We start from the raw sequence: 20,220 nt of genomic DNA, 5'->3' as shown, positions 1-20,220 counted from the left end.
TAAATATAAGAAATAATTCCATGACCATTGATGATAGGTATTTGGCAATACTTGAAGCAGCTGTTTTATTTTTGTTTTTTTGTTGTGATGAGAAGGTGGAATTCTGTATGCACCGTCAAATCGATTGTTTGACTCCCTACGACTTGACTCCGACTCCCTAACATTAATGGGTAGTATGCGGACTAAAATGCCCCCTATTCGACTAGACTTGAACCGCTTACGCATTACTTTTAGGAGGATTTCTTTTATGTTGGTATTTAAGTAATGCTCTTGTGATTTTCGATATGCGTCCAGACCTCCACTTTTTCACCATATTTTTTTGGTGTCTCCACTATTTATTATTCTGGTTTCTAATTCTCCTTTTTATGTCTAATTTCTTAGTTTTGAGAACTTAAATCACATATCACTCTATTATTGACTCTCTGGATTCGGTCTAATCTTTTCCACTATATTTTAGGGATTTATTGGTCCAAAATTGGCCAAAAAGTCAATTAATTATTAAATAATAAAATTTTACTGTTGTAAATTACTACTGTTTAAAATACTTTTCTATTGAAAATAAAAGTTTATATCAAGAATTTAGAGTCTTTAGGCAAAACGAAGGCAAAAAATCAATTTAATAAAATAAATAATACATATTATATTAATAAAATAATAAATAAAATAATAATAAATAAGAATCATAAAGTAATAATGAAATTAAAGATATTTTTTACAAAATTAAATTATTTTGAAAGAAAGAGATTCCGCCATCCCAAACAATTCTCTTTTACGTTATAAGAAAATGTCTTTCCAAATGCTTCCCCTATAACAAACGAAGAGAAAAAATTGTTCTCCAAAATCTCAACCGAAACACTTTAGTGCCTTTGCGGAGGCTCTTAATTTCGACTGGAAGCTTTGGCTATAAAAGCCAACATGTGAATAAGAATTTACTCAGTTCAATGGCGGCAAGGATTTGGTAAACGTGGAAAAATTGAGTTCCAAATAAATGAAAACTTTTCGAAAGAATTAAATACGAAAATTGGCTTACGGAGGCTTTCACGCATTCTGCTTTTATGTGTGTTTTATTTCAAAATATATATTAAAAAAAATACAATAAGAAATTTATGAAGTGTAATTTATTAAGTTTCTGTGAAGGCAGGAAAGTAAAATATATAGGAGAAAAAATTAAAAGATTTAAAATGATAAATTAAGAATTGAAAATTATATTTGAAAAAAATCAACATTACTGGTTTCTAGTAACAAAAACAAAATTTCTGTAAAATTATATTAAAAATAAAATCAAAAAAAAATGTTTAAGTAAATTGTGTTATTATATTCAAAAATTAAAAATTCATTTAATAAAAAATTTGAAATATTAATTTTTAAAAAATTATATAAAAATAAAATATTATAGAAGCAGTAAAAATAATATAATTCAACTAATATTAAAATATAAAATATTTATAAAACAATAAGAAGCGTAAACTTAAGTAAATTCTAAAATAAATTCAGAATACCCACAATATAAATAAATGCCAATATAATATTAAAAAAATAAATAAAAAGTTTTTCAAAAAAAAATATATATATAAAGTTAACAAACAATAAAATTAACTAATTGTCTTTTTAGTAAAATAAATAAAATCTTTAATGATTTATTTAAAGTGAATTTCGCTAAATACTTCCGCGAAAATACTTTAAAATTTTTCGATTTATATTAGTATTTGCTATGTACGATTATGTGTTAAAATTATTAAACAATATGAATGCAACAATAACAACAGCTACAGCAATATTAAGCAATAATGCAGAGACAACACCAACATCTCCAGAGTTCTCTAATAGTTCCACGATATTGCCACCGACTAAATATGCTCAACTGAATTCATTCAATTCCAGCGTTAAGACTTTCTTCAATAAGACGATAGCAAAAGTAGCTACGACTAATCTGAGCGATTACACGGCGCAATATTCCTTACCGCCTTTAATTTCCAGCGATGGCGCTGCAGCAACGGCAGCAGATGTGGCAGCCACTTTAATGCCACCGACGCGTCATATTGCGTCGAGCACCTTTCCCACTCAAACTGTGGCCACATTCATTGCAGGAAATAAAAATCGTGCTACAACGATCATAGTGTATCCTACAGGTAAGTGCGAGGAAAGAAGTGTGTAACATTAACTCAATAAAAAACAAAAAAAAAGAACAAATAACAAATTATATATCAACTGGGAATATCCTAGTTTCCTTTTCTCATTTATGTGCTTCTTGTTTTTTCTTCGTCCTGGTTTCATACTGTCTGCGACACATATTTTCAAGGACACTTGGGAGATGTAAAAACACTTCAAAACACATAATCCCCAAGAATTTGAAGTGTTTTGCATTTTTATTTGAAATATTTTTCAATTTTTTTTTTGTTGGTTATTCTTTCGTATGACTTAAACAAAATTAAATTTTTAATTATGAATTTAATTATGAATATAATTTTGAATTTTGTTGGGAAACACAATTAGAAATTAAAAATATAACAAAAACAAGTTTGTTAAATATATATATATGGTATATTAAATTTAATTTTGGAACTATTTTATTAATATAAAATTTTTTCCTAATATAAGCTGTTTTTTTATTAGAAAGATTTTTGAATAGTAGTAAAAACCTAATATATAAATATTTTTATTAATAGAAAACTTAAGTATAATTTTTAATTAAGAACTTTATGTCTTAGTAGTAGTGAGAAACAAATTATATAAATATTAATTTTAAATATAAAAACTTAAATAAAATTTTTAATTAAGAATTTTTTCTTAGTAGTAGTGAGCAACAAATTATATAAATATTAATTTTAAATAAAAAAAATTTAATTAAATATCTTTGAATAACATATAAATATTAATTTTAAATTAAAAAAACTTAAGTAAAATGTAAAATTAAGAACTTATCAAAAAAAAATTAATTGGAATGGAAAATGTCAATAATAAAAAGAAAATGTTTTATTAATTTAAAATAAATTGTTTATAATCAGAGAGGTTTTGGAAAGGTATGAACTATAAAAACAAAAATTATTTTAATGTTTATTTAACTTAATTTAATTTAAATTAACAATTAAAAAATAAAAATATAAATAAATAATTCAATTATTCTACAGCTGACCATAGCAAATAAATTTGTTAATGAATTTTCACAACAAATTAAAAAACTGCAAGTTTAAACATACAAGTCAAATACGATTTTGGGTCAGTTGGCTAATAAACACTGACTCTAAGCTTCAAATTTGGCAGGGCACGAGTTTAACCCTTGGTACTTGCAGTCACAAAAAAATTATTTACGAATAATTAAATATATGAGATGTTTCTACGACCACTGATGATAAGTATTTGGCAATACTCGAAACAGACGCATGGTTAATTTCTAACAATTTCTAAAAGATTTTTTGTCTTTATTATTTTTTAAGTCTTTATTAATAAAAATAAATAAAAATTTTTTTTTATTAATTAGAATTTACTTTAATGTAAAACAAAAATTTATTTTAATATAATGTGAAAATTTGAAAATAAATAATTCCCTAATATTTATATATATACATTTATACCTACATATATTAATTATATAGATATATGCAACATATATCAATATATATTACTTTACCTTATACAGTCAAACTTCCATAACTCAAACTTCTATAACTCGAATTTTTTATAACTCGGGCCAAAAACAGTGCACCAAGGTTTTAGAGAGCAAATCACATATAATTCTGCTTCCATAAACCGAACTTCTGTATAACTCGAACAGAAATTTTGTTCCGTGCTAATAGGAATACGAGAAAGTGCATGCTATAAGTTGAATTTTTTTTTTAAGTATGAATCATTTTGCTGTTAGGGGAAGTCCCTTTTTCCAAACCAAATGTTTAATTTTTTCTTTCTTATGTTGCTTCCTGGTGCAAATGCCAGTCGCTGGCAATGTGATTTAAAATAAATAAAATAACTTCCAAAGCTACTCTTAACTATTATATCGAGCTTGACAATAAAATTTTGCACATCAAGGTTTCCTGCAGATGATAATATTATTGAGCACAATAGCTCTAAATTGTTGGATTCAATTCTAAGCGCAACGGAATGTGATGATGAGGGTTCGGTGGATGTAATTGTTTATCAGCCTTCCCAGAATGAAGTAGAAGACTCATTAAAAATTATGAATTTATATTTGTAAACGAATGATAATACAACTGATGATCACTATAAGACTATGAATAAAGTGGAATCGCTTTTTATTGGAAATAAGAATAAAATTAAGGTCCCAAATTCTAATTTTCGAATATTTTACTTCACTATAAATTCTGTGCTTTATTTGATTGCAAATAAATAAATATCTTAATATGTCATTTTTGTTTCTTTCAAAAATAAAAAAAAAATAAAAAATTCTCTAACTCGAAGTCTCCATAAGTCGACCCTTTTCTTTGCAAAATTGGACTTCGAGTTAAGGAAGTTTGACTGTACTTGTATAAAAGTATTTAGTAACTAAATACATATTAGTATGAGTGTAAATATTTTTTATCCGCTAAGTTTTCTTTAAAATTTAATTTCAATTTATTTTTAATTAAACATTTTTCACTTAGTTTTAAATTAATTACTTTGTATATATATATATGTATATTTGTTTTACATTGAGCTTACATTGCGTATGAGTTATATTATTTTCACTGCGGATATATGTTTATAATATACATTGTATTAAATATTCATTTGACTTATTCAAATGTGATTTATTTTTAAATATATATATATTATATGAAGTCACTAATACAATACAAATCTCAATATTTATATTTATATTAACATTTATAAAAGTCTTAAATAAACAAACTAAGTGCACACTTATCAAGAAAATTTATTGAAGTGAAGAAAATTACTGCAATTATACAAAATTTATTGGTTTTGTTTATGATGTATGCCATTCAAAATTTATTTCCAATTTATTATTATTGTTTTACATACGGATATATTTTTATTTATTTTTATAAATCTATTTTTATAACATTTTTTGTTTGTCTTATATTGAATTTTGTTTATTTTATGGTCTATTGTATCATTTTCTTGACCTACAAAATTCCAGTATTTAAGTTTGATTTTCTTAAATGTTTTCCTTTTGTTTGCTTATTTCTGATATTATTTTTTTTGTTTTTGTTTTTTCCTGTAATTTATATTTAGCTACGAAAATAACGTAATGTGAATGAATATCTGTCAATCTGTCAGTTCAAAAGTAATGGCTACTTAGCAAAACAATCAATTACATATTTTACATATTTATTATAGTGGAAAAGAATTTCTGTTATACATATATTAATATCATATATCGAATCAGACATTAATATATGCATATATAGATTGTCAGTTTCACAAATAAGCAGTAAAATCAGTTGAAAAGTAGTGTGTTTGCGTTTACTTATGTAGGTTAAAAACAATAATATAACTATATAATATATAGAATTAAATTTAAAAATTAACAATATTAACAGTAACGTTTATATAAAAATGGCCAAAGAGGCATTTCAGGTCAAAAACTTTAGATAAAAAACAACACTCGATGTGTCGAAAATGACCCACCTACTACTTTTTTTATCAAAACAAACCTCCAATGTGTCAGAAATTGCATATCTACTGATTTTTAATCAAAAAATCCAATCTATTAACTATGCTTTTTTATCAAAAATATGTCAATGGGACAAAAGTAACCCACCTATTGCTTTTTTATCAAAAACAAATTCAATATCTCAAAATGGATCTTTTTTTAAGAAAACATCAGTAAGTAACTCACTTCAAAGACCAGTTGCAGGAAAACTGATAAGATAAGAATTAATAATTCCAATAGAATTAATAGATTCAACAGTTATTGAATCCCAACTTCTTAGATAGCTTTAACTGCTTAAAGGGTACAACAAACTCTGTATTCTTATACTGTAATTCCAGGTCTTAAAGACACATTAAATTTAATCCATTCTTACACGGCTTCAAATAGTTAGAGCTTAACAAACTTTATAAAGCAAATTACAATTATTAAATCCCAATATATTGAATTCAATAATAAGAAGATTATCTTTATTATAACGTTTGTAGTATAATACTCTTTTTTATACCTAACAGATTTCATATAGACCAATGTTTTTTAACATGTGACGGCCATGATAGGAACCTGATAGTAAAGGTAACAATTTCAAATTGGACTTTTATGCAAATTACCGTCTTATTTTAAGAGTCACAGGGAAAGGAACCAATTTTAATAGTTAGGTTAAGTTAGTTAGGAGAGGCGCCCTTGAATACTAAAGCCAACTGGAGCTCAAATAATAGTCCATTATGATACCACGAAAAATTGACAGTTACGGAGTGTAGTTGGACTTGTACGCAAACTAAATCTATTAATTCTGGAACCCAGTAATTTCAGTTTTATGTTTTCTTGAAGTTTGAAGAGGAGTTTGCAAATATTGGGGTATTTAGGAGCTCAAATAATAGTCCGTTATGATACCACGAAAATTTGACAGTTACGGAGTGTAGTTGGGCTTGTACGTAAACTAAATCTATTAATTCTGAAACTCAGTAGTTTCAGTGTTATGTTTTCTTGAAGTTTGAAGAGGTGTTTATACGTTCATTACCATACTATGTAACACGAATAAATTATTAAGAATAGTAGCAAATAATTAAAGATATTTTTTCTTGCCCATAGTCTCATTTCGAAAATAATTCTAGCGAGAATAGGCTGAATTTTCAAAAGTCTAACACGATAAAGTCTAGCTATCACTATATATATTCCACCTCCTCACCACAAAAACAAAACAAAAACATAATGGGCTCTAAAGTACTACAAAAATGGTTGAGAAACAATTATATATATTGATAAATGAAAAGCATCACTTAAGACTGACACAACTTTAAAGGAAAGTCAAATATGGTATTCACTATAATCTCCATAAACTGAATTCTTATTAAAATTTATATTTTTATTAAAGAAGTATGTGTTTTTAACTCTATGAATTTATTTTTCAATCGATATAAAAATAATAATATTACATGAGGAAATTTATTTTTTACTTTTTTTCTTAGAATAGTTTATTATTTGCATAAAACTTTTATTATTGAAAATCTAATAAAAAAGAATATAAAACTGTTGAAAATTTTTATTAAATTTTGTTCACTGTTAAGTATTTCCAAATTTCAAAATTCTTAAATAATAGTTTTTTTATGGCATTTTAAGTCTTTTGTGGTTGCATATCATTTTATGTTCAAAAACTCGTAAATTTAGTACGAAATTGAAATAAAAAGTTTGTATTTTCGTTTAAATCACGAATAGAAAAGTAATCAAGTGAATCGCTCAGTAAAGAAAAATGAAATGTTTTTATAAATATTCAAGTAATATTAATATATAAATAATATAAATATATACATACTAAAAGCAATATAAATACGTACTTAATTCAATGCTTACATTTTTCTAGAATAGCCAAAAATATTTAGAAGTAAAAATGCATTCCAAAGCGTAAGAATTGAACAAAATATGTGAAAAAAAAATTAAATAAATAAATGAAAAATTTTCGGATATAAACCATTAAGAGTTCAACAAAAAAATCGAATATAAGAAGCATTAAATACATTATTTATATTTCTTTAACAGAAAGAATTTTCATAAAAATTTTTATTAACTACAATATTTAAAAATTAATTATTCAACATTTGAGTTAATTTATCTAGCAGTATATTTAATTATTAGAATTAAAATTAGTAATAGTTTGTTACCAGTAAACACGACTAAATACCCGGTACACCCAATACTTTTAATATTCAATTCCTTTTCAAATTAAATATATTTATTTGAATATGTATATATAATTTTGTATTTTGTGTAAATAATATGAGAATATCATCAGAATATATAAAATATGAGAATTTTCAGTATTTAAAAAAATATATCAAGAGCAACATGACCTTCATATTCCAACTGTAGATTCTCTGACTTATTACATATAAGTAAATCGAAAGTATATAAAATAATAACAATAAATAACAATAATATAAATATAAAATAATAATAGACCACTGGACTATGAGACAGTCTGAAGTCAAGCGAGTCTGCGCAGTCTAAACTACCGGCACTCAAGGATATAGTGTCTATATCCAGTCTTATCCACATCTGGGCTCCACATTCTTTACTTCTCTTTACGATATTTCAGAGTAAGAGTACTGTGTAAAATCGATGCTTTCAATGACATATTGAAAAGATACTTACTACCGACATTTTTTGTATCTATGTATTACTCATTAGAATGTAGAATTGGAAAATAGTTAGATTCTATGGCTTAACTGCAGCGAAGTACTGTGACCATAATTGTACTTCTGGTACTACGATTAATTTTAATCAAATAGAAACTATTTAAATATTTTAATAAAAATTTTAATATAAATAAAAACTTTTTAATAAAAATTGGTTTTTGTTCTACGACATCAAATCTATTCTAATAGAAACAATTTGATGTTGATTTTTACTGCTTAAAGAAATTAATTCAAAAAATTAATCAAAAAAATATAACCAAAAATATATTAATAAAAAAAAATTTTATCCATATATGCTATATTTTCCTATTCAGTATTGAATCCAAAGTGGGTCCAAATCTACCATATGCATCTTTTGGCAACATAAAAATGTCATCACACCACGTATAGCCTTCATATCTTACATATGAACTAACAATATGATTATTATTTACATTATTATTTATTTTTTTAAAAAGCAAAATATTTTAGAGATAGTTTAGAAAAGCATTTGATCGATATTAATCGTTTTAAAAAAATTTAAAACACATTCCTTTTGGGTGTTTACTTAAAAAATGTGTCTAGAACAACATTTTTCATTAAATATTTTATCCAAAATCAATATTGGATGGCTAAATATGATTGACACATGTCTACAAAAAAATTGTTGCAGATTTAAGACGAAACATTTGAAAACATTCTGAATAAATTTTTTATTCTTGCATCAATGTCGGTTCATATTTCTGCAGACTTGAAATATTTTTCAAAAATAAATAAATAAACAATAATTCATGTGCTTTCAAAATTCTCTTGAAACATCTATATTTATACAAACTCCAACATATTTAAACCATACCTTGAATTATTCCAAATTTTAGAATATCTCTACTGCTTATAGTATTGAGACACTATGGATCTATTAAGTAAACCTCTAAAAGGTTTCATTATAGTATAGTATATACTCTAAAGTGTATTATATACTATTATGTTTTGTCTCAAGGAATCAGTGGAAAGAAGTCATTAACTCCTTTAAGTATTCTATGCTTAAAAAACATTCAGATGTATACTTTTATATAACTCCGATTTAAAAAGCAATTATATATATTAGTAGTGTTTTATTTTAGCAATCAGTGCTAATACTACTATCAGTCACAATCTGTTACTATTATCAGTTATTATCACTAATAATACTCCCATTTCGTTTTGTGGAATATTGTAGCAAGGTCGCTGTTTTCCATAAAAAAACCAAATATCCTCTCAATATGTGCTTCTTAATAAAAACCAAATATCCTCTCCATATGTGCTTAAAAATAAAACACAGCTATTATCTATTAAAGTTAACAATATTTTAAAGGTTGATTATTATAAATTATAACTTAAGTTTGATATAGACCGGTAGATCGTAAGTAACTCTAATCAACATTTCTAGTCAAGTAAGCTATTTTACTAACAGCAGTGCCATACATCTATTAAAGTGAAAGAATTTTATATAACATGTCTTCTCAGACAAGTTGATGTAAAATTGTTGTCCATACTTATGAGATTAATAACGATATGGATTAATTATCACTTTGCTATCTTATTTAATAGCTATCTACATATGACATCTAGTTCCTGAAATCCATATTCTTTTTGGCAATTACAATACAGTCATTTTTTTAACTGCTAGATATATTTAAATATATTAGCAACTTTAATTAAATTATTGTGAACATCAAATACAAAATATAACAATTTTGATCTCATGTGCCCCTCATGTGAGATATGAATTATACTAATAAGAACATGCCACTTGTGATACGCACGCCATAGGTTTGCCATCACTGGTCTATATGATCGACACAACTCCTTATTGGGATTACGTAGCACTTATTGTATTTATGTTTAAAACCAATTGACAATATTTATATCTTACAATAATCATTTCATCATTTCAATATTCATTCATTCAATCATTTCGCAAATGTTAGCAACTTCAATTAATTAGTGATAAATTAATTTTTGTCGATTAACAATAAATTTATAAATTAATAGTTAAATAACATTAGAGAAAATTATATATATACATATTAAAATAATTCTATCAAAACTTAAAAATTATTTTTACAGACCTACAAATATTTTAACTTGAGGAAAAATAGTGGAAATGAGAAATATTTAAAGAAATTTATATTTTGAAAGCTTATTAGAGAATATACATTTTAAGTAATTAATAAAAGATTTATTCAGTTCGATCAAAAAAAAAATTTGCTTCAAACAAGATTAATATAAACATTTTTTTAATACAGTCATATTTTTATATAATTTAGTATATAGTTGTATACTCAACAATATATAGTTCTATATTTAGTTGTATATTTTACAAATAACTTATACCGCAAGCTCTTCCAATATTAAACTAATGCATAAAATATCTAAGGAAAATAATGGACTTAATATAAATATTAACCCTTCAGAGCAAAATAGTATACGAATAAGATATAACTTAAATTTATCCAATATTAAAGTAACGAATAAAATAGGAAGAAAAAAAGTAAAAGTAAAAAGAGTTCAATGTTAGATTTAATTCTATAATTTCCAAACAGTCACTAACTTACATTAAGAGGTCTATATAAATCTACAGTAGTGTGGGTTAAATATGTTGTATATCAAAAGCAAGCAAAATAGCAGTGTTTAGAAGAAAAATACTCCAATAAATTTTTAACCCCGTTAAAAAAACGGGATGTATCGCATAAGATGCAACCTCGAGGTAGAAGGTAATACTATCAGCAAATTTATGAAAAAACAAATATTAAGATGGGTAAGAATGCCGGATATGAGAGTACCGCTTAAGATTTATGAGAACAAGGTAGGAAGCAACAGAAGAAGAGGGCGACCAAGATTTATGAGAACAAAGTAGGACAGTGTGCAGCAGGATTTAGAAGACATGAACATAAGAAATTGGATAACAAAAGAAAAAAACAGAGAAGAATGGAAGGATGTTGTTAAACAGGCTTAGGTCCTACATGGACTGTATAGTGACGGATAATGATGATGTTGAATATCAGTGTGAATATGGCCGCAGGAATAATTTGTGATTTTAAAATGAAACAACGAATTATATGTTATCTCTAGAGTCGCATTTAACATTAGTTATATGTCATTAAAGCTAGCGGATTTGCCAGTGTTTAGCCTACGGAACTGCTATTGGAGTTATAGAAAAAAATGAATATCGGTTTGCAGGAATCTCGTAAGCAAGGCTTGTAAGGATTGTAGTTTGCTTGTATCTGCTAGTTGAAAATTCAATTTTAAATTACCAGAAAGTAACCACAAAACCTATTATCTTTTGTTTAGGCTTAGCTTATTTAATTTTCATTAATTTTAATTAAATCTGAAATAAAGTTTCACAATAGAAACAGGTACAATCAATACCTAATGTAAATCATAAATGGATTTGAAAATATAGAAATAGAAATGTTAAAAATATATAAATGTTAATAAAAATCATTTAATGTTTTTCAAATAAGAATAGAATATAAATTGATATATAAAAAAATATGTAAAGTCTACTGAAACATTAAACCTAAACTAACTTCATCTTTGTTCAAAGTATACCATAAATCTCACTAATCTATAAATATTGTTTATAATATTATAATAAAATATTACAATAAGAAATGTATAATAATTTTCAATATTTTTCGTTAAAAGCTCAAATAATATAAAACCCAAAATCCATAAAGTAAATACTTAAGAAACAAAACTTAATAAAATTTATTGAAATATAGGAAGCTGTGGCAATTATTTAAATTTTATTGATTTTGTTTCTTATGTTCACAACTCAATATGAATTTTTATTGGCATTTTTACTTTTATTGTTGTTATTTTGTTCCATCTAATTTATAAGTGTTTCCGAACAAAAATAAACCAAAGTCATTTCATCCATCTCAATAATGCATATGCTTCTATAATGTTTTTTTCACAGTTGCTTGAGATTGGTGATTCACATTATCACCCACTTCAACATCTTAAATTTTAATATGAAAATAAATCATTATGAAAACGTTATAATATTACAGAAAATATTTTAAAACAGCAAGAAAAGAATTTTCAAATATTCATAAACTCTGAAGTGTACTTATTATTGTAATATACAAAATATAAAAATGCCATTATAAATTCAAATTAACCTTTAAAAAATTTAGATTATAAGTATGAGGTTAAAATGCTTTTAAAATATTATTAAAATTATATTCGAATTATGTACTATTTTATTTCTTTTTAAACTATAACCATATATATGAGTATAATATATTAACATTAACTAATAATAGTACGACTACTGCTACTACCATTGCTGTTACTATTACTACCGCTACTACGACTATTGCCATTGCTACTACTTCCACATTACTACTGCTACCACTACTGCTTCTTTTACTACTCCAACTATCAGTACTAGAATTAACTATTACTACTACTATTACCGCTACTACTACTGCGACGTTACCACTACTTCTATTATTACCACTACTGCTATTACTACTACCACAATCATTACTTCTACAACTACTATTACTATTACCGGTACTACTATTGCGACTACCACTACTATTACCACTACTGCAATCCTTATTTCTACAACTATTACTACTACTACTATTATTACTACTACTTTTCGTACGATTACTACCACTACTGCTCATACTACTATTTTCACTACTATCACTAAAAATACAACTATTCCAACCTTGAGTTTTTCTCTTCGTAGTAAGGAGGTAAAAGGTTTATTGGCCGTCAAACCGGTCGTTGCCGGAACGGTGTGCCAGACTGCCTAAAATATTACTATACAATATACGGACTAAAACACCTACATTCGCAGAAACGTATTCCTTCTCAAAATCACTTTCACATTACTTCGGGTAGGGTCTCTTTTATGTTGCATTTCAAGCCATGCTCTTTTGATTTTCAATCTATGTCCAGACTTCCGCTTTTTTACCGCATTTTTTTTTGTTTTTTGGTATTTGCCCTATTTTTAACCTAGTTTCTGCTTCTCCTTTTTTAGTCCAATTTATTTGCTTTGTGGACTTTAATCACAAATGACACTAGAATTCATCAGTTCACTGGGCTCGCTCTCATCTTTTCCACTATATTGTCGGCATTTATTGAACCAATCCAGACTTTTATCTCTTCTCTAAGTGTGAGCAACACTCATAAAAGTGATATGGTTAATTTAACCAAATTTTAACGAAATCAAGGTCGTCGTATCATGTTGGTTCAACCATACCATACCATTGGTTTTTATATCATCTTAACCACATGAGCTAAAATTTTATTAACCAAAATGATCAAGTCAATTGAACTACTATGTGGTTAGAGCATATTTTTCTGAGTGCATCTATTTCAATAAACTAAAGTGCACTTCACGTTTTCACAATCTCCGTCATCATAAACGCGACCGAGCAGATCCGCCTTTCCAATGCAGTACAAGTATTTTCAAAAGTTTTAATGTCCAGTCAGTGAGTGAGGTAGTAATTTGTATTTCCCAATTTTCGTTTGAACCAGGTAATTGTATAAGTTATCTATCTAGGGCAATATATGCCCCCGAGTGAAAGTGCTGATAACTGTCTGAACCTAACCTAATCTATCTAGGTGTCCATCTTCCTATTGTTATATAGGATAATGCACATATATTTCTATTGATAGATAGCGCATATATCTATTGCACTATTCCTGCATCTTTTATGCTATATTGTGTTGGTTTGTTCCTGATCTTCTCTTGACATTTGCTGAGTATAGTCGTTTACTAGTACTACTAATACAAATAAATAAATATTAATAACATATATAAAAGTTTCAAGCTTTTTAAATATACTTTTGATACAATACTCGTAAATAAAAAAATATCAAGACAGTGGTGCCGTGTTTGGTCAAAAAATCGTGTACAACGATTTTCCATAGTGAAAATCGCTAAATGCACTTGTTGTTGTCTCACATTAACAGCTGCTGTAAACAAACTAATTGACAGATGGCGTTCAAATTTGTACCATATGTCAAGAAAGGGTGTACCAATATAACAAAATAAAAATTTTTTTTAAAAGGTCTATTACTTAAGGAATAGTTAACAAACAACAAAATCCGGATACTTTTTGAGCAGAAGGTATACAAATAATATGTATAATAGTGAGTTTTTTTTTAATTAAGTTTGTGTGTGCATAATTTTTAATTAAAATAGTTCACATAATTTATGGGATATAAAATTACATGTTAAAAATTTCGCTACCTTTAAGTTCCTAACAAAAAAGAAAAAAATTGAAAGAAGGAAGCTGAAATTTGTAGTAACAAGTTTGAGTTTTACCTACAAGGATAAAATTTGCTTAAATATTTATAAGCAAATTAAATTAGCCAAGTGTAGTTAATCTGATAAAATTCCAAACATAAAGAAATAAAGGCAAATAAAGATAAATTCTCGAAAACAAGAAAAAGTGGAAGTTAATTTTTTAGAAGAAGCTTAATAGAAAATTAAGGAGCTTCTTATACCGTCTATATTGTTTTATTCTGTATTGTTTTATTTTGTATTGTTTTGCTTTCATTAAGGATAAATCAGATTTAACAAGGTGGTGAAGATAGCACACAAAAGTTGACATCATCAGAAAGCAAGCCATGAGTAAAAAAATAATGCTCCTAACAATGGAAAAAAGTATCCCTCCATAAACAAAAACAGATAGACAAGCTCATAATGCAGCATAAAAAGCCCATAAAGGCAGTTATGTGTGAGTTAGGCACAAGTTCAGATAAAAGTGACTCGAACCTATCTCAGTGAAAGTACTCGTATATGAAGCATATCAAAATAGTTGTGTGCCAGGAAGAACTTTGACTGATGTAAGCAAATATGCCAGAAATAGTAAGGAAGCAATTCAGGTTACAGTTGATGACAATACTAAATCCAACATTAACCTAACATATATTTGTGTTGAAACTGTATTGAATAAGAAGATAAAGATGTCCAAATAAGTAAGCAAAAAAACTGAAAAAAACTACATTTAATCGTAAAGTAAAAATTAGATTTATATTATCTTCTATTTTTTTTATTCGGCTTGAATACGAGTATAATCAAAGTCATTTTGTTTATGACAGGAAGTAAAAATAGTTCACAAAAAAAAGGAGTGACAATTGTATGGACTACAAACAATTGTGTTCTATTTCCGTTTATCAGCTTTGGCTTGATGAATGCTGTGACAAAAGTCAGAATATCATTTTGGCCTTCATTTCGCTTAAATGTCATGCTGTGCTTTATATTTCACGCATTTTGTCTAATACTGGTATTTGTGAGAATAATAATTTTCTCTTCCTTTTATACTCGTCTCTTTTCTCTATATATTTTCCTTGTCATTTCACAAAGACGCCGTTTGACATTAATGACTACTTTTGTTAACTTGTCTAAATGTAACTGCCATTTTTCTTGCCATTCTTTCGACTTAATGATGCTCGATGACGACGAAAACATATGACGCTTTAACTTAATGAGCCAAATATATTACAGGGAAGATGAAATTTCCATACAGTTTGGGTGCACAGGTTACAGAAAGCATACTAGTATTTAAAGTCATTTCTAGATAGAAACTATTACAGGGAAGATGAAATTTCCATACAATCTGGGTGCACAGCTTATAGAATGCATACTAGTAATTAAAATTATTTCCAGATAGAAAATATTACAGGAAAGATGAAATTTCCATACAATCTGGGTGCACAGGTTATAGAACGCATACTAGTAATTAAAGTCATTTCTAGATAGAAAATATTATGCGTTTCTAAAAACTCATGCCTGAAAAAAAATATAAATAAAATAAATACTATGATGTACAATTTAATAATTTATTTGATAAAAGGTTAATTAGCTTATTAAAATGGAATCAATAAATATTATAATAAAAAATATTTCCCATCATGTATTTTTATTTTATTAAAAACTTTTGTGGCCAGAAGAGTCTTATTGTACCAATTTCCCTATTGATTACAAAAACTCCTTTAAAGCTCTGTGAACAAAATCCAGAACAAAATCTAGAGAAGAATTCTGAAGCTGTTCTGGTGACAGAAATTCCATATGTAATTAATTTCTTCTGTGCGTTGTTAAAGTTAGACAGTCACAAAGAATATGTATATTTTATGTTTTGATATTTGATATTTTAAACCGATATATTTTTTTCGGTTCGGTTCGGGTTTGCGTTTCAGCACAAACATCGGTTTTTTCCGATTTTCCGTTCCTGTTCGATGCCCTGCTTATAATCGTTATAAGACTTACTAATTTCATTATTTCTTATATAAACAAACTAAATATATATACATAGTAATATATCATAATTATATTAAAGTTATTCTGGTAGACGACTATACTATTTATAGCCATAAGTTGAAAGTTAAAATTTATTTATAATGTCATGAAATTTAATATATATAAATAAAAAAATTTACTTAAATTATTTTCTCTTTTTGTTTTTTGCAGTTTCACCAGAGTCCATTGTGATACCAATAGTTTCCTGTATATTTGGTTTTCCAATTTTGGCATTAATTGTCATTTGCTGCCTGCGAAGACGCGCTAAATTGGCACGTGAACGAGATAGACGTCGGAACTATGACATGCAGGACCATGCAGTCAGCCTGGTCAGATTTAGTCCAATACATAGGCTTAGTGAGTTTAAGTGTTGTAATGTTTTGTACCAAAAAAAAAAAAAAACTTTTATTCAATTTTACTCAATTTTTTCTCCTTTAAATAAAATACAATATTATAAAATTTTCACTCTTTGCCTGAAATGATTTGTGATATACAAGCCATGAAACATACTTTCAATTTCTTTGCAACTTTCCATTAAACTTCAGTAAAAGTTACTTTTCCTGAAGTCTCCTGTCTGAAAACTACAAAGTTCCTCGGTTGTTGGCATTAAATCGAAAAAAATTGAAAGCTTGTTTTTTGACTCAAATTTTTGACTTGAACACTGAAATCCTTTCAGTGCTTAACATTGTTCTGCAATCATGTTTTGGCTTCCACACGGTTTTCGAACACTGACTTATTTTATGAAGTTTTTCTTTTTTTATCTTAAACATTTCTTTTAAACTTTATATCGAATTTTTATATAGAATTTTTAATTCAAACTTATTTTTTAACTTTTTGTACTTTTCTACTTCTTTAGCAAAAAATTATTGATGTTGAATGCAATTAGTGTCATGATATAGTTTTTTTTAATCTTTTTTAAATGCATAAATTGTAGCAAAAAAAAACAACTATTAAAATCACTGTCAATATTAGCTCACTTGATATATTCTATAATTATTGGTGCAAATAAATTTTTATTAATATAAAATTAATCAAAAATAAACGGAAATTATATACATAGACGTCATAACTCAGTTAGGCGAAGATGGTTCTTAGTTGCTTAATTTAGTTATTACCTTAAACAAAATTTTTGGTCGATATTTAGTATATTTCTTTGAGCAGTGGCTTTAATGCAGTAAATAATTCTTTAATAAAAACTATATCTACATGTTTTCTGAAAAAAGCAAAGCAAAGCAAGTGAGCACTTTGGCTCACTTCAAAGTAAAATTACAAAAAAAATTAATGTTCTTCAAAAAAAAAATTTATAAGATAAAAAAATATGACGACGCGAAAAATTAAAACAAAAATTTTCCAAAAAATTCAACTTCGAATCACTACGATTTCGGAACCCATTTTAGTATACTAAGATATTAGGTGATAAATAGAAGTCTCAGCCGCTTTTAATATAAAGATGGTTTCTTAATTGGCATTTTTTTTCAGGTGAAGGTGTATTAAATGCCCAGGATACCTATAAATGTAAAAATGTACTTTCTTTGATATATTTTTTGTTCGTTGGATCAATGAATCATTTTACATAAATGTATTTCATTCAAGCCTATTTGAAGCTTTAGACATGAATAACACTTTTTCGCTAACGAACGCGATTTTGTATTCAGTTTCAAAACCCATTCCAAGTTAGACGAAACGATATATTTTTGGCAGTTTTGGAACGGCTCCTGCTAACGCTAGAAACTATTTCTGGAAAAAAAGCAGTGCAGTGGACTGCCTGTTTAACAATGTTGACATTATTTTCCTATTTTCCTCGAAGATCAAACCCAATATCTTTCTCTTGATTTCTGTTGTAATGACAATCTGATTTTTCAGAAAGTCAGACTTTATTTAATTTGACGCTAAAAGATCCACATATCTTCATTAATTGATTAATAGAGATTAGAATTCAAGTTAATGAATATTTATTGAACTAAAAATTGCTGACCTAATCTACTCAAATGGGTCTTTTTTTTAATAGTGATTGCTTTAATTGAAGTTTTTTTTCTGCTCGATTTTTTTTTACACTCTGTACCATATCTCCGGTAATATTGGAAAGCCATACAAAATATTCGAAATCCGTTTCCAAAAATGTTTAAGCAATAAATTGTAATGTCTGTTCAAAAAAAGGAGTCATCAGAGCTACAATATGTGCTTTATAGTTTTCTAATGTTTAAGAAAAATAAAGTTTTCAACTAACCGAAGATAGTGCGATCTTATTGCTAGCACAATATCAGTTCCTAATTTTGGTATTTAGTGTTCCCCTATATAGTGTGGGAATTATACGATGCTTGTTTGAAAGACTGAATTATCATGTCATGTTATATTTACAATTAAAAATTAAAAACAAATTTTATCTCTTAGTTTTTTGAGATCTTTTAAAAGAAAACAAATTTTATTAAATTTCACATTAAAAGTTATGAACAACATTTTTAATAAATTTTTGTATTACAGATTACCGATCGTCGCGAGCTATCAGTTTACGTCCTGAACGAAGTATGAGCCAAGGTTTCACCTCACTCGAACTAGACACAGTTATGGAGGAACGTTGTAGTGATATAGAACAAACACAAACCGAAATAATAAATGCCGAATCACCAATGGAATCCATATCTTACAAAGCTTCATTCTCAAGCTAACACTTGGCTCAAAATCTACAAAAACAACTACAACCAAATCAACCCTCACAAACTCATCCGAAAGCTAAACCCAAACCCATAAATACAATACAAGAAACTCAATTTGGCAAACGCGCTACCAGTTTAAAGCGAAAATCAAAAAATACTGAGGTGCATACGCCTGCTAAAAGAAGTTCAAAGGTTCCTTCTTCAATGAGAAAATCACAATCTCTTGATACTGAAAACTATTCTCTCACAAGCATACAAGCGCCACTCTGGGCAACTCTTACTAATGCCAGGACAATCAATGAGATTTCGCAAGACAACTATTAACTATCAAAAGTGCAGCTAAAGACAACTAAAAAGTTATAAACCTTAAGGAATCTTCTATATATTATTCTCGCATACACTGTATATAAACTTGTTCAGTATTTGTGTATATTTCCATTATTATAGTAATTTTAAAATAGAAATTGTACTTGTTTTATTGCTTTTACGTGGTCGTATGTCCTATAAATTATATATGCATTGTCATAAAATATAAAAAGATTCTAAATAATTAAATAGACTACGAAAACTACAGATTAAACTTGATACCAAAATTGTTTATTTATTGTCGTACAAAATTCTTATACTCGTATAATAAAACTTTATTTCAAATTTATATGGTTAATTTTTTAATAAATAGTAATAGTAAATAGTAATACGGAGGATAATTAAGGGAATTGGAAACCATAAACGAACTCTTCCACAAAAATAGAATAGAACACATATACTGCATATATGAAACATTTTATTCCGCTTAATGTAACCGATCACCGAATAAAGTAGTAAGTAAATTGAAGTCATATCAACCTATACTGATCACGGTCTTGAAGTTAAATCATCTGTATTGACCTGAACCAATCCAACTGTATCAAAAGTATTACGTATTTCTAGTATTATATATTTTTCCCTAACACAAAAATGTATACAGTTGGTTAG

At 26.9% G+C, this 20,220-nt stretch overlaps 2 protein-coding genes across 2 annotated transcripts; both read left to right on the top strand.

The window, feature by feature from the left end:
* Nucleotides 1–1,712: 1,712 nt before the first annotated feature.
* On the top strand, nucleotides 1,713–19,281 carry LOC119669988. The gene is made up of 3 exons (XM_038080065.1): nucleotides 1,713–2,129; nucleotides 16,763–16,948; nucleotides 19,073–19,281. The coding sequence occupies exons 1-3, from the start codon at nucleotides 1,745–1,747 to the stop codon at nucleotides 19,255–19,257; spliced, it is 756 nt and encodes a 251-aa protein (XP_037935993.1). The 5' UTR covers nucleotides 1,713–1,744; the 3' UTR covers nucleotides 19,258–19,281.
* On the top strand, nucleotides 19,261–19,720 carry LOC119666664 (the record flags this gene model as incomplete). The annotated part of the gene is made up of 1 exon (XM_038075944.1): nucleotides 19,261–19,720. A coding segment is annotated over one exon (309 nt), but the record flags the coding sequence as incomplete, so codon positions are not given.
* Between the last annotated feature and the right edge of the window lie 500 nt (nucleotides 19,721–20,220).

This window comes from Teleopsis dalmanni, chromosome 1 (genome assembly GCF_002237135.1).
Source record: "Teleopsis dalmanni isolate 2A chromosome 1, ASM223713v2, whole genome shotgun sequence".
NCBI lineage: Eukaryota > Metazoa > Arthropoda > Insecta > Diptera > Diopsidae > Teleopsis > Teleopsis dalmanni.
This window is presented reverse-complemented; position numbering and strand designations above follow the sequence as displayed.